Source organism: Melanaphis sacchari, unplaced genomic scaffold (genome assembly GCF_002803265.2).
Source record: "Melanaphis sacchari strain LSU unplaced genomic scaffold, SCAv2.0 Contig72_pilon_pilon, whole genome shotgun sequence".
NCBI classification, from domain to species: Eukaryota; Metazoa; Arthropoda; class Insecta; order Hemiptera; family Aphididae; genus Melanaphis; species Melanaphis sacchari.
Genome location: NW_020271519.1, coordinates 1,661,606 through 1,675,456, shown reverse-complemented (window position 1 = coordinate 1,675,456; position 13,851 = coordinate 1,661,606). Strand labels below are relative to the sequence as shown.

Sequence of the window (13,851 nt, the reverse complement as noted above, 5' to 3'; positions counted from 1 at the left end):
AATGTTATTTATCGTTGTAGAACTATTATTAATATATTATAATATGTATTAAATACTTGAAACGCACTTTGACTACAGTAGAACGTCGTACTTAAGTGCATTATCAATAAAATATTCTGAATGGTAACTTCAATTGCATACTTATAATATATTATGAATAGTTCAGTACAAATATTACTTAATTATAATATTATGTATGTGCTTTTTTTAATTTATGGGTGCATAAATATGCCATTATCTAGGAGCACATGATCTCAATTACACCAACATCGTGCGATCATTATTATTGTTATTAGTTATTTTTATTATGAAATTTAGACGACAATGACTTGAAACTTGGACCTAAATAGTATTGCAGTTAACAATAAATAAGCAGTATATATTTTTAATTTCCATTTAAGGATATAATATCGGAAGCCTGCAATATCACATCACGCTGGTCGAATAAAACGCGAATTTTTCAGGAAATATGTATATAATATACGAACTCTCGAAGAATTATTAAAAACTAAAACAATTGATACGTCATAATGACGTTTACTTGTGCGCTTTATTCTTATAATATGTGTAATATATTATTTTATAGCTTATACACCTACGCGTTTCGCATAAATATATAATTTTTGTCACCCAGTTTACACTTTCTAAAATTACCTTATTATACCATACTATTACTACTACACTATTTTATAAAGATAAAAACTAAGAAGTCACAAAATCAACTGTTAATATTTAAACTCTTATTTAAAAAATATGCTATGTTTTTTCTTTATAATGCATAGTTATGTAAAAAAAAGTAACTTATTTTAAATGTTAAAATAAAAAAAAAATATATGTTAAATGAATTATATTTTTTAAGATTTTATATAACATTTTAAATTTAAAGTATATAATAAACATATTTTAATAAATAGAACATTACATTGACTTTACCATATGAGTACCTGTCAGGCGTCAGCAGTCACCTGCACATAATGTATTTCTAACTTATTTTATATTTCACTTTGAATATTAGATGTTCCTACTTAATTGAAATATGATTTGTGATTATTTTGTGTATCAAAATGTAACAGATTCATTAATCGAGTTTGCATACACATGTATATAGGTTATGGCAGCCAGTGGTCTATTTTGGCATCCTACGACAATTGGTACTCCTACATTTTTTTTATATTTTATATATCCTGTTTCAAATGAAAGAATAATTATTAGTTTTTATTCACTTGTTTATAATAGAATTAATGATTAATTATTTTATAATAATTTAATAAGCTCGTTAAAACTATATAATTTATTAATAAATATTTATGAAATCTGTATCGTAATATAATTTATTATTAATTTGTAAATAAATTATTATTATAGTAGAATTTAAAGTTATAAAAAAATATTGTTTATTAATCTTAATTTGAAGTATAAAATATATTTGTACAAAAAATATTTGAATTTAAAGTAGTTAGTAAAAAAAATTAAGTGCAATACTAAAAATTGTTACAGTAAGTTAACTAAATGAATAATTTAAATAGTATATCTATATAATATATTAATAAGTTATTTTTAATCACTTAGAGGCATAATTATTTGTATTTGATTCTTGTTTATTAGTTATTTATATTTTATTTTTCAATGACAAAAATATATAACACTACCTATAGGTATAAAATGGATCTGAAACTTAATGCTGCTGTTGTATGTAAATTAATGATATGACTGATACCTATTCTTTATTGACATATAAAAATGTTTCAAATAATATTTTTTTAATATATTTTTAAATAAGCGTCATAAAGCCAAACGCATAATATAATTTAAAATTGAATGGTTTTGTGAAAAAATCTTAATAAATATAAGTGGTTTATTATAATGGTGCATTGGTGCGATTTATTAAAACATTTTATATAAACAATAAATACTTTTTTAATAATTTCAAAGTAAAAACAATTTTTGAAAAGTAGGTATATTTTTTTACAGTAAATATAAAACCTCTAAGTTCCCACAATAAATTCATATATACATAAACCTAACCTATACCTGTTATATCTAACGTCAATATTCGCACGTATATTTATACAATAACAACGAAAAGAAGTCGTACGTTATGGAAGTTTCGAGTCTTACCATATATCTCTATTCCCCATGTTCATCACGCGAAGAGCTCATAGTAGCTCTATATGTATAGTACCCATATTAAATCGTTGGTAATGTAACGAAGCATCCGGTGTCGATGTTTGGTGAGTTAATAATTATTATTACTATTCGTCCGATGAAAATGGTGTATATATATCGACCATAACAGATAATATTACGTGACTCCAGGTTACAGTTCTCGATTTGGTCATCCTGCGAGTAAGTTGTACATGCAGTTATGCACGCTTTTCTTCTCGACCTTCGTAAATAATAACTCATCGAAATACAATTATTGTTAGCTATCACTTTAATTTTAAGTAAATTAGACAAATATTGTCGTATACATTTCTGGAAATGATCAGCAGACTTACAGTTTCAACATCTAATTACAAGAGATTGCAATGACAAAATCAGCGCTGTTTCATTATATTTAAATTTTAAAAATTAAAATCCATTAGGTTTAAGTTTTAACTAAGTATATTATAGTATTTACATATTATATTTTAAATCTATATGATGTACAATAAACATACACAGTTTGCAAAGATAATCTCATACACATTTTATACCAAGTAAATATATATATATATATATTATAATATGATATAAAGGTTACATTTTAATAATTATAATACAATACTGTTTACTAGTATACATTAGGGGTGACCAATATGAATATTATGTTCACGAGCCACATAAATAAATATATGTACCTATACCAAGAACGGCAAAAGCTAAAATGATAATAAATACAATATGTAATTTCATAAATGTTTATGGATGTATACCAAACAAATTAAAATTTATAGTAGTAATAAATACATTTTGATTTTATAAACAAGACACGAGCCATAAGTTGACTAACCATGTACCCTATAGTTTATAATATTACAACAAAAATTTACTATTTAGAAGACATTATTTTTCCAGAAATCTTTCTCTTGACTGATCAATATTTTTTATCCGTGCTAATAAGATATTTTGATAAATTATACGTAGTTCGCAAACATTTTTTTTTTTTGGTTTCTGTGAATCTGAAAAGAACTGTCTAGTTCTGTCTACTTAAGTGCACGTTATTTTAATAGCTTTGTATGCGTGTATAACAAACAATTTATTTAATTAAATTGTTATTATACACCTATTTTTATTGTATTATAAATGGTACAAAATTATAAAATTGAAATGTAAAAATCTAATTTGTTATACCTAATAATATTTTGTATACTTTGAGTAGTAACAACATGCGTTTTATTAGTAACGATCACACTACGAATGTATATTTAGTACTTACATATAATTTAAAAACATTACAAAATTAAAACACGTGACAACCGAACGATAATATTATGCTGAGCCTGGATATAATATATGGTGTGTCCCATATACTCATATGTAACAACATACGATACGTACAATTCTTTTCGATTGCGATAAGATATCGCATTTCGATTTTTACTACTATAAAAATCTAAGCGGATAGTCAGTAGACAGCAAATTGTAATCATTGGCCCACGTGATTTTAGATTTTATTTTTTATTTCTTTAAATATATTGACATTTTACGTAGGTTAATATAATATCATATACCTAAACGAACACATGCTGTTCACTTTTCAAATATTTAGGCGGCTAAATCCATTGGTGCGGATTAATATTTAGAATGTGGTATACAGTGTGTAAAAATGAACTTAAAAATAACATTAACTTTAATAGTAACCATAACTCTCATAGTTACTAAATAGAAAACAATAAATTTTCACAATACATTGTTGTTATAAAATAGTATTTCAAAGATCGAAGTACCTATATTACAAATCATATGATATTTTACAGATAACAGATAAAAATCTTTTAGGTATACAATATACTTAAATTATACCTATATTATGCGTTTATATAAGTATTGAAATTTTAGAAATGTTTCTCTATTTTTTTAAGATTCAGAATTATTTTATACCAATTAATATTGAATATTATGATCCTGTGCCAAAATAAAATAATTTCTGCACATATTATACTATCAATAATACAACACATATTATCATACTATTCATGATAGATATCAATATTTCTTTAGTCATTGACTTGGAACATATTGCACTTTTTTGTTGCGTTTTACAAGGCTTTCTTCTTAATGATCACATTTGAACCATACCGTAATAAACATATTTGATTACATTACTATTAATATATATATATATATATATATATATATATATATATAAATGTTTAAATGTGGTATAAGTTACGAGTATGATCATCATTTTAAATTAGGTACATTAATATTACTCGTGTATGTTTCTAAATAGATATGTTTCATTACACTTTGACAGTGATGAATACAATACCAATATTTCCAACAAATTGATACTTGAAATTTAATATACTATCTCGACATACAATATAAATTAAAATAATATAATATATAAATGAGATGTTATAAGTATCTGGTATACCCTTTGAATTTTGATACACTTGAACGATTGGCCAATTTTCTCGCCGAGATGTTGCACGCAGACGATTGTTATGTACAGATACCGTTTCAACCGGTTTTTAAGCACTCAACGTACACATTAGAGACATCCAGTTAAAATATCTTTTCATCGATTTCCATACTGACTATTTTTTTTTATCCAATACAGCCAATATCAGTGTACCAATACTAAAGTATTACCATCTTGTTACATTTTGTATACTTATTTAAAACCTTAAGTGTCATTTTGATCGTGACAATAACCTGCCAGTAGTATAATTATAGCTATAATTTTCCTAATACAACTAAGACAAAACTTTGTGTTCTATACTACATTGGTAAAGCATGTTGTCATAATAACTAATTAATCGTATAAATAAATACAAGCTTAAAATAAGTCAAATGTAATCCCTTTATGGATGTTGTACCTAAATTTGTATGCATTTATATTATATAGTGTGGAACATAATATGTGTTATAAACATCCAAAGTTTCATTTAAAGACTACACAAATAAAGCCGACAGTACAGTACAAAATAGAACACGAATATTATTATACGAAAAATGTATAAGATAATTAAATTAAACATTATATATGTATATAAAATAAGTAAGAATATGTTTATCAACATATTTACGATAATACGTACATAATAGTATTTATATTTTATTAATATAGATAAATATATTTGCATATTAATTCAATCTCATAAATTAAAAATTTACATCAGTAAATTCAAACAAAAATGTCTTGAGATTAAATTAAGATATTAACAATAATTATGAGAATAGTTTTGTAGAAAAATATGATATATATTTTTTAAAAAATTATCGTAATCACTAGATGGTTTCTAATGACAGTCATCTATAATATTATTAAAAAATTTAAAATAGTATTCTCAATAATTGGCTTATACATAAGTATAATTATACGTAATATAAGCATAATTGAATTTCTTATCATAAATTTATACTTATATTATTATGTATATGATAATTTAAATGCCATTTTATCCGTAAATCAAAACAGTATTAGAATGATAATGAAGTAATAACAATGAGAAAAATATTGTATATAAGAAATATGTAGGTATTGCCTCTCGATGGCAATATAACAGTGACTTATTCCATATATGTTAAACACCTACTTGCGGTCACATACTATAATTTAAAGAAGAATATATATTATAGTTTACACTCTTAAATGACACATTATATAGTCAGATGTTTCAAAATACAATCAAAACTACATCTCGCATACTAAATTTATATTAAACGGAAGTGGTTAAGATAAACAAACTATTTCTTTTTACTATAGAGGCAAACTCTTTGTTGATATTGTATGATTTGAATAATCTAATTCACGAAATGGAGTACTTCGTTTAAATCATATTTCGGATCATTATTTTTATACAACTTAACTAATTATATTATTACATTTCAAATACAAAAATATTTAAATTACATTCAAAAATTAAATATTATCAATGATATCAAAATATACTAATAGGTACCTAAGTGTAACATTTATTAACAAATTATAAAGTGAAATTAAATAATATGTCATGGAACAACAGGTATAAATATTTTCCAACCTATTAAATATCAATAAAATAAAAAAATTGTAGGTACTTGTAAATATTTTTTAACAGTGAGACCTAAAAAGCCGAGACATTTTTTCCGCGTGCTGCATTTGCAGCTGTTGCTATTGATTTTGAGTCAAACCTATCTATATACGTTATTTTCTATTTAAAAACGACCATTAAATTGCCATATGAATTTCCATAATATGTACTATAATATATTTATGTGCAGTACTAATGATAATGACAATTTAAAATACACACTATAACACATGTAGAAAAATTGTCGAGTAATGTATGTATATAATAATATGACCTCGACAAATTATATGATCAAAAATCGCACATACGGCACACGTCATTTGTTAGTAACGCACAATCGGAGAATTCATATTATCCGTAATAGTCTATTGTTTTTTGTTACAAGTATGTAGGCTTAATGGGGTCTATGACATTTAATGTTTAGAAAATTCGAAATATGACCTTATTTAAAATAAATAGAAATATCAATAATATCTTTATTGGAAAATATAGGTATAACATTAATACTTATTGAATACTATTATCTGTAAATTATTATTATTATAAAATAAAGTTGCATTACTTTTTTACTTTTTCAATGATATATTATTTACTTCAATTGAATTTTTTTTCTAAACGTTAAAAAATTTAAATAATATTAAATATATACGAAAAATATAATATAATTTAATAAAACTATTAAATATGATAATTGTTTTAGAAAAAATATTTTCAATAATAATATCATTTATAACGATTTAAACTTAAGTAGTTATAAGTATTATAAAATTAAATTTAAATATTTTGATTGTATATAATTAATATTTATAGTTATTTACGAAACATTATGTCAAGTTCATATTAATTTCACACAACAGCATAGCGTATGGAAGAGGTAATTTTTTTTTCAATTTTCTGGGTCATTGATGATGATGTATATGTATTCCTGTCTGTCTTCCACGCTATATTTTATTACGTAGGTATGGCCATATGAAATATTTCATTAACTACATATACAGTACAAAATATTTTTTTTTTCATTACAATAATTTAGCATGATGAATACGCTATAGCATAATATGTTTATAAAATTGTTCATGTATCATTTTCTGATTATTAACTGCATATTTCTAAAAATTCTTCAATGTTATAAATGTATTTAATTAAAATTTCATAAAAAATGAAATTTATTATTATCATACATAATGTTATGTTGAGGTTTGTTTCATTAAATAATTTGATGAAACTCAACACTATTTATAAGCCAAAACATTAAGTACCTACACATTAAAATCGAATATCCAAGTTATATATTACCTACACCAAAATAATATAACATTATATTATATATTTATATACCTAGAAATACAATAATACAATATTATACACTTGATATATGAAAGCAATTAATAGGGCTATATCTTAAAGATGAAAACGACATGCTTCCACAGCAGAAAAAAACATTGTTTCGATGAGCGATCTGGTGTATGTTGGATTTTTTTCTATTTTTACATTTTTCTTTTTATTGCAGCGTTTATATTATTCGCGGTTGAAGACCGGCAGAAGGCGAACTCCTGCTGCTACTGCAAGCTGAGATATATTCTAAAAATACGGAACATCTCATGCCAACAAATTAGGTGATATGCAAAACGCTGCAAACTCGTACTATAGAATAATATGTCTCACTCTCGAGTTACATATCGTGATATATACGACAGTATAAATATTGTCGATCGTTAAGAATTAACAAAAAGAGACGGACGAAGATGAATCCTATCCGCCATGTATCCACGAATCCACGAGAAATCTATTTTTCGAGACTATAATATGATAGAAAAAAATTTTCGATCCAACTACGGCGACGTTTTTGTATGACCTGCAATACCTATATATATATATATAAGCAGAGACTACAGTAGACGACGGCGACTAATGATATTTCACTGACTTTCATTTCCGCCATGCCCAAAATAGGAGTCGCAGCGCCGGGACAACATTCTTATAAGAATTTGTCTAGTATACACGTGTTGAGCGGGAAGTCAATACGCGTAAGTTTTAACCCTTTGAATGTTAAAGAATATTATCGGGATCGGAAGAGCGTATGGCGTTCAAACCTAAAACTGTCGGCAGGGTACCTCATTCGGAAAGGTTTCAAATTGTTTAGTTGAAAATGATGACTCGTACAAACATAGAGTAAACAAAAATGCTACCTATTTCGTAGGTCATAATAAAACAATTTTATAATGATTTACCATAATATGTATCATATATTTTAGTGTGGTTGAAATTAATGGCGTGAACAAAGTAATATTTCACGCGAAGAAATCGTAAAATATGAAAAATGTACTAAAAATGGGTTATATACTCCCTTGGACATTATGTATATTATAATAGAACGATAAACGGGTGTACGTTACAGAACCCTAACGTACCCCCCTCTCTCGTGCCGAGAGAGGGATTTTTATTTAGCCGGGCTGGCGACGTCATAGTGCATTTATACTCTATTATGAGTTATGACCTATATACGTGAAACAGTTCCAGATGTCTTCCGCTGTTTAATTGTGCACTACGAGTAAACAACTCGTTAATATTATTTACGTACACATAAAATATATTAAAATTTAATCTTATCGGAAAACACAATTTTTTAGTATATCACTTTGAAACGGTCGGTTTTCAGTAAAACGTATTAATAAGTGGCGTAGGATAGAATTGTCGCAAAATTGAAAATACGTACATCCTTATTATTAGTTATTCTTAACGACCAAAATGATTGCTAAATGCCTGAGAATAATTTATTTTAGTGTTAAAAATAGAATTTCGTCGGAAAACATTATTTTCTCGTGTATAACATTGGAAAAAATCGTCCGAAATTTTAGTAGAACGTGTTTAAGTTGAGTATGATTGAAAAGTCGGAAAATACTATTGCTTATTAGTTATTCTTTAAAGCGAAAATGATTGACGACTTTTCAAGAATAATTATTTTAGTGTTCGTTTGATATTATTTTAATATCTCATGGTTTTCTTCTATCCACAAATTTCTTACATAAATATCACCATTATAATATAGGAACACAGCATACATATAATTATATAGTATAGGTTTATCTTACGATAGTGCTCGTTGATAGTATAAAACTACACACAAAACTTGACTGTATGATTAAAATTTTTTTTTACTGCACACGCAGACTGCAAAATTCGTTAACTGTCGTAATCAATTAATAGTTCCTATATCAGTATAAACAATTTGAAAGCTAATTTTTTGCTCGCATTAAAAAAAAAAAAAATTCTAAGAACAAACGTGATTAAAATTTAACGTTAACTGTACACGCGACACGCGTGCTATCGTTGCAATTATTCGCAAGTACTAAAATAAATTAATTATGTCACAAACATGTTGGTCGGCGCCTACAATCGTTTTTCCGATACGGCGTGACGACCAATCGCGTGTCGGTTCGAACTTTTATATAAGTATCACGTAAGCCCGGGTCACGGACTTCACTATAGGTCTTGTGTTTATTTTTTTCGTCGGGGGAGTGCTTGTCAAAAAAAAATGACAACGAGTTCCGCTCGGACTCCTCAAAAACGACAACAATAATATTGGGCATCATACAAATCGGGTACTCGATGGGCTCGCGTACGGGTAGAGACTCGACGGGGTGGGTCGTGGGCGGATGATCCCACCGCGGTGGAGATCGGTAAAAACGATTAAACACAATACGAGACGACGAGGGTGCTCGATCGAGGACGTCTTTATCGTGAACCATCGTAACGACGTGTGGCGTACCTGTAACAGGGCTATGACGATCCTGGTGGCGCCGCTCCGGACGGCTATTGTGCTGACGGTGGTGGCCGGCGGCCGGGTGTCGCGGTCCATCCCGGGGGCCGGCTGCGAGATATGTTTCACCCGCTCGCGGTTAACGGGCCCGGACAAGCTGACGGAACACACCACGTCCGTTAAACGCGCCGCACGCGGGTCCGGTAACGACGTCGTCGCGTTGCTCGGGGGGAAACGTTGTCGTGGCGGGCGGCACCTGACGGCAACCTAACGCGAACGGAGGGGGCACGCGCGCGACACAACCGATCGGTCCACCGGGTTCGGACTGACTGCACGCGCTCGAGATGACCACAGAGTCACGTCGCCGCACCCACCCGCCCGTCCACTTGCCGACGCACGACGCGACCACTTCGCCGCCGCCGCCGGTTGTTGTCGGTGTCTCGCTCTCTCGTCTCCAGACCGCGGTCTCGCGCAATTGTCGTAATAATATTATTGTTTCGTCGCTGCCGTGCGCTCATCCGCGTCCGACACTTTATAAAACCACATGGGAAGCGATTTTTCCCACCATTTAATTATTATGTAAAGATGATGAGAAATTTAATACAAGCTACATCCCGCCGATCAGGTCACCCGTTCGATATAATTATGGGATTGTACTCGCAGTGGCACCGAACTCTGTGTATGTTTAGGTCAAATCTGAAATTTTTTTTAAAAACGTGAACGACTATGACTTGCTTTTACGATACCGGAATATTCACGATACATCTCTAATACAAATAAGAAAAAAAATAATACTTATTTATATAATATAGGTAGTTTAGAGTTTAAACTTTTGATAGTATTTATATTGTACGATTACTAATATATACAAAGCCTCAAAACTCCATAAGTATTTCATACGTTACTAAAATTAAATTACGTGTAAAAGATATCAATGCATTAGATATCGTTTTCATTTCAACGCGTTATCAATACATCTCAATTGAAAGTTGAAAAAATTAAGCTTTCACAAATTGTTTTTTTATTCAAAATAAGTCAAAAAATAAATTTATGGCCGAATGAGAGACTTAGGGATAATAGGGCGTTATATTTTTATTTGGAATTGATTTTGAGAAGTTCGTACGTAAAATTATATGCATCAATCGCGAACGGTGTGAAGGAGGATCAGAATTTCTTTAAACCGAGAAAAAAATTAATTAGATTCAGTACACAATATTTGGATACATTTGAATGTTGAATGTATCATACATTTTGTAGGTCTCTATTTAGACTAATAAATATTACGTGAAACTTCCCTCATTGACGTCGATTTTTTAAATGGTGAAACAAAAAAAAACAATTTTTTGAGACATTAGCGAATTACTCATCTTTCGCATACTATACACTAGTTTTGGAAATGTTTAATAGAACGTTATGTGACGGACACATTAGCGTCTTGCACAATAATCATACCAAAATATCTTTTGATGTTCATTATAAAATACCGACAGTGTTTATTGAATTTACGCTACAAACTAAAAGATACATTATGTTACTAAAAATCAATTTAATCAAGTATATGAAAATAATTTTTATCTAGATGAAAAAAGATAATAATCAATTTTACAATTATATGATTTACCTAAACTTTTTTTTATAATTTTTATTTTCAAATACAAATAAATCATAATAATATAGGAAACTAACTTTATTTATATTTAATAATAATATAATTTTTAATTTTAATTAAATTAAGTCAAGGTGTATCGCTATAATAGGTAACTCCTTTCGTGTCTATACTTACTCTTAGTATACGCACGACTATACAAGTACCTCTAAGCTTATTAGAATTTTTTTTTTATAGATTTTTTTGTTTCAAATAAAAACAAATAAAAAATTAAACTTTAACTCTAGATTATTATTTAATATTTTAATAATAATTTGATATAATATCTTCTATAATTATTTATATTTTTTATTTACCATTAAATCAAATTTTAAAATACATTATTTTTACTCAATTTATTGAGTACCTATTAACATGAATATATTTATACATAATAAATGTTTCTCATTTTTGTGACTCATTAACTAATACTTGAAAAATTATATTATTGTTCGACATTTTTTTTTTCGTAAATCTTAATGAATACTATAAAATATAAAATAATATGCAATTTTATTATTTATTATTGTGATATATTTCATTTATTAAAATTCATATTAAAAAGTAGAATGTTTAAATTGACAGAACTGTCTTTATATACTTAATATTTTTTTTATTGCAAATAACGCTAATTTACTAACTTATCCAAAATAACCAACTTGCGAAGTATAATACTTATGGAACATAATCAAACAAAATAATAACAAAATGTAAAATATATTTATGACTGATAGAGTGATAAGTAATAATTATAACAATACTAATTTATCAATAAAAAAATAATATGATAAAAGTTATATTCACCGCAGCACCAAAACTGTACAAAACTAAAAGATAGCTAGAAATTTAGAAGAAATGGTGCTTGTTTTATATTTATATTATTATTTTTTACAAAACTTAAAAAATTCAAATATTTATATTACGATTAACTATTATAGCTAATAATATACTTTTTATATTTTTAAATACAAGACTTTATTGTAACTATATTATTAAATATAAAAACAGCAATGGTAATAAAATTTAAAAAAAATCAATACATTGAATAATCAACACCACCTTTAAGTTAAAGATATGTAGTCTATCAAATTTTAAAAAACCAAACCATATTTGATTCGACGATGGCTTTAAAGGATTAACAAAACCACAGCAGAACTATTGCATGAATAATGGATAAAGCGAGAGTGAAACTGACGCTCGTCGAGATAAACATATCAGATGTGATGATACCAATAACAGATTCCAGAAATTAACGAAACTTAAGGGAACTTACGAAACCACCACGACGCCTATACAATGGAACTATAGAACTTATGCGTAATCGATATATAAAGTAAGAGCATGTGTCTAGCAATTGAAATAATAATAAAATTGAAAATTCCTATCTCAACTCATACATAGCATTACTTGGGTTCAATTCGCGAGCTTGAAAGAACAAACAATAATACAATCAACCACATAATAAATTATTATTAATTTTTTCCATCTAAAGGCCAAAGGAATTAAATCTCAACTTTCACATTCCATTTTTTCTAAGAAAAAAAATATACATATTAAGATTTTTTTATTTGAATAGCATAAAATATTATTAAGTATCATAATAACATGTATACCTAGATAATTCGATTAAATACTTCATAGGAAACACTTTCGCCTTACAGTTATATTACACAAAACTCCGCATATTTTGTGCCACTAACTTACAAACAAACTGACGATAATAAATGATAATAATTTATGCTTAAATAATAAGCTTTATAGTTGTATTATAATAATTACCATACACCGTTTTACATAATGAAGGTTTTCCTTGAATTTTCCAAACTTGATTATAACACGATAATAATATGAACACATATTATGTTCTAATTTATACATAACGATCGTACGAAGGTATATAATATATATTATTAGATAGTTAAATTGTAGAAATATATAGCTATTTCTACAAGGAACCTGTGATAATATATGTGACATTGTTCATCCTAAACGTAATCCTCGAGAAACGGGCAGTATAGACGTATAGTGATACTATGCCGTCGTGCCGAAGGTGATAAGAGTTCTTACCAGATCTGCACAATAACAATAAAAAATATCATATTTTGTTACATAGTTTAATTTTCAATATATATTGTATCATTAGAAAATGACCTCTTTTCGTCCGTCCAACGAAAAATCAATGTTTTTTCCAAACGACAGACAATAAAATAAAAATCCCGGAA

The 13,851-nt window shown here is 27.6% G+C and overlaps 1 protein-coding gene across 5 annotated transcripts in view; it reads right to left on the bottom strand.

The window, feature by feature from the left end:
- Window positions 1–13,851, bottom strand: part of LOC112600861 (titin) — a 51,969-nt gene that overhangs the window by 30,734 nt on the left and 7,384 nt on the right. The window contains exon 1 of one of the 5 annotated variants that reach the window (XM_025348182.1): window positions 9,994–10,302. The exons of the other annotated variants lie outside the window; for them this stretch is intronic. Within the exon in view, the coding sequence (XP_025203967.1) occupies window positions 9,994–10,083 (90 nt within the window). The 5' untranslated portion in view covers window positions 10,084–10,302. Of the gene's footprint in view, window positions 1–9,993; window positions 10,303–13,851 lie in introns of those variants that run through there. 5 annotated transcript variants of the gene reach the window in all.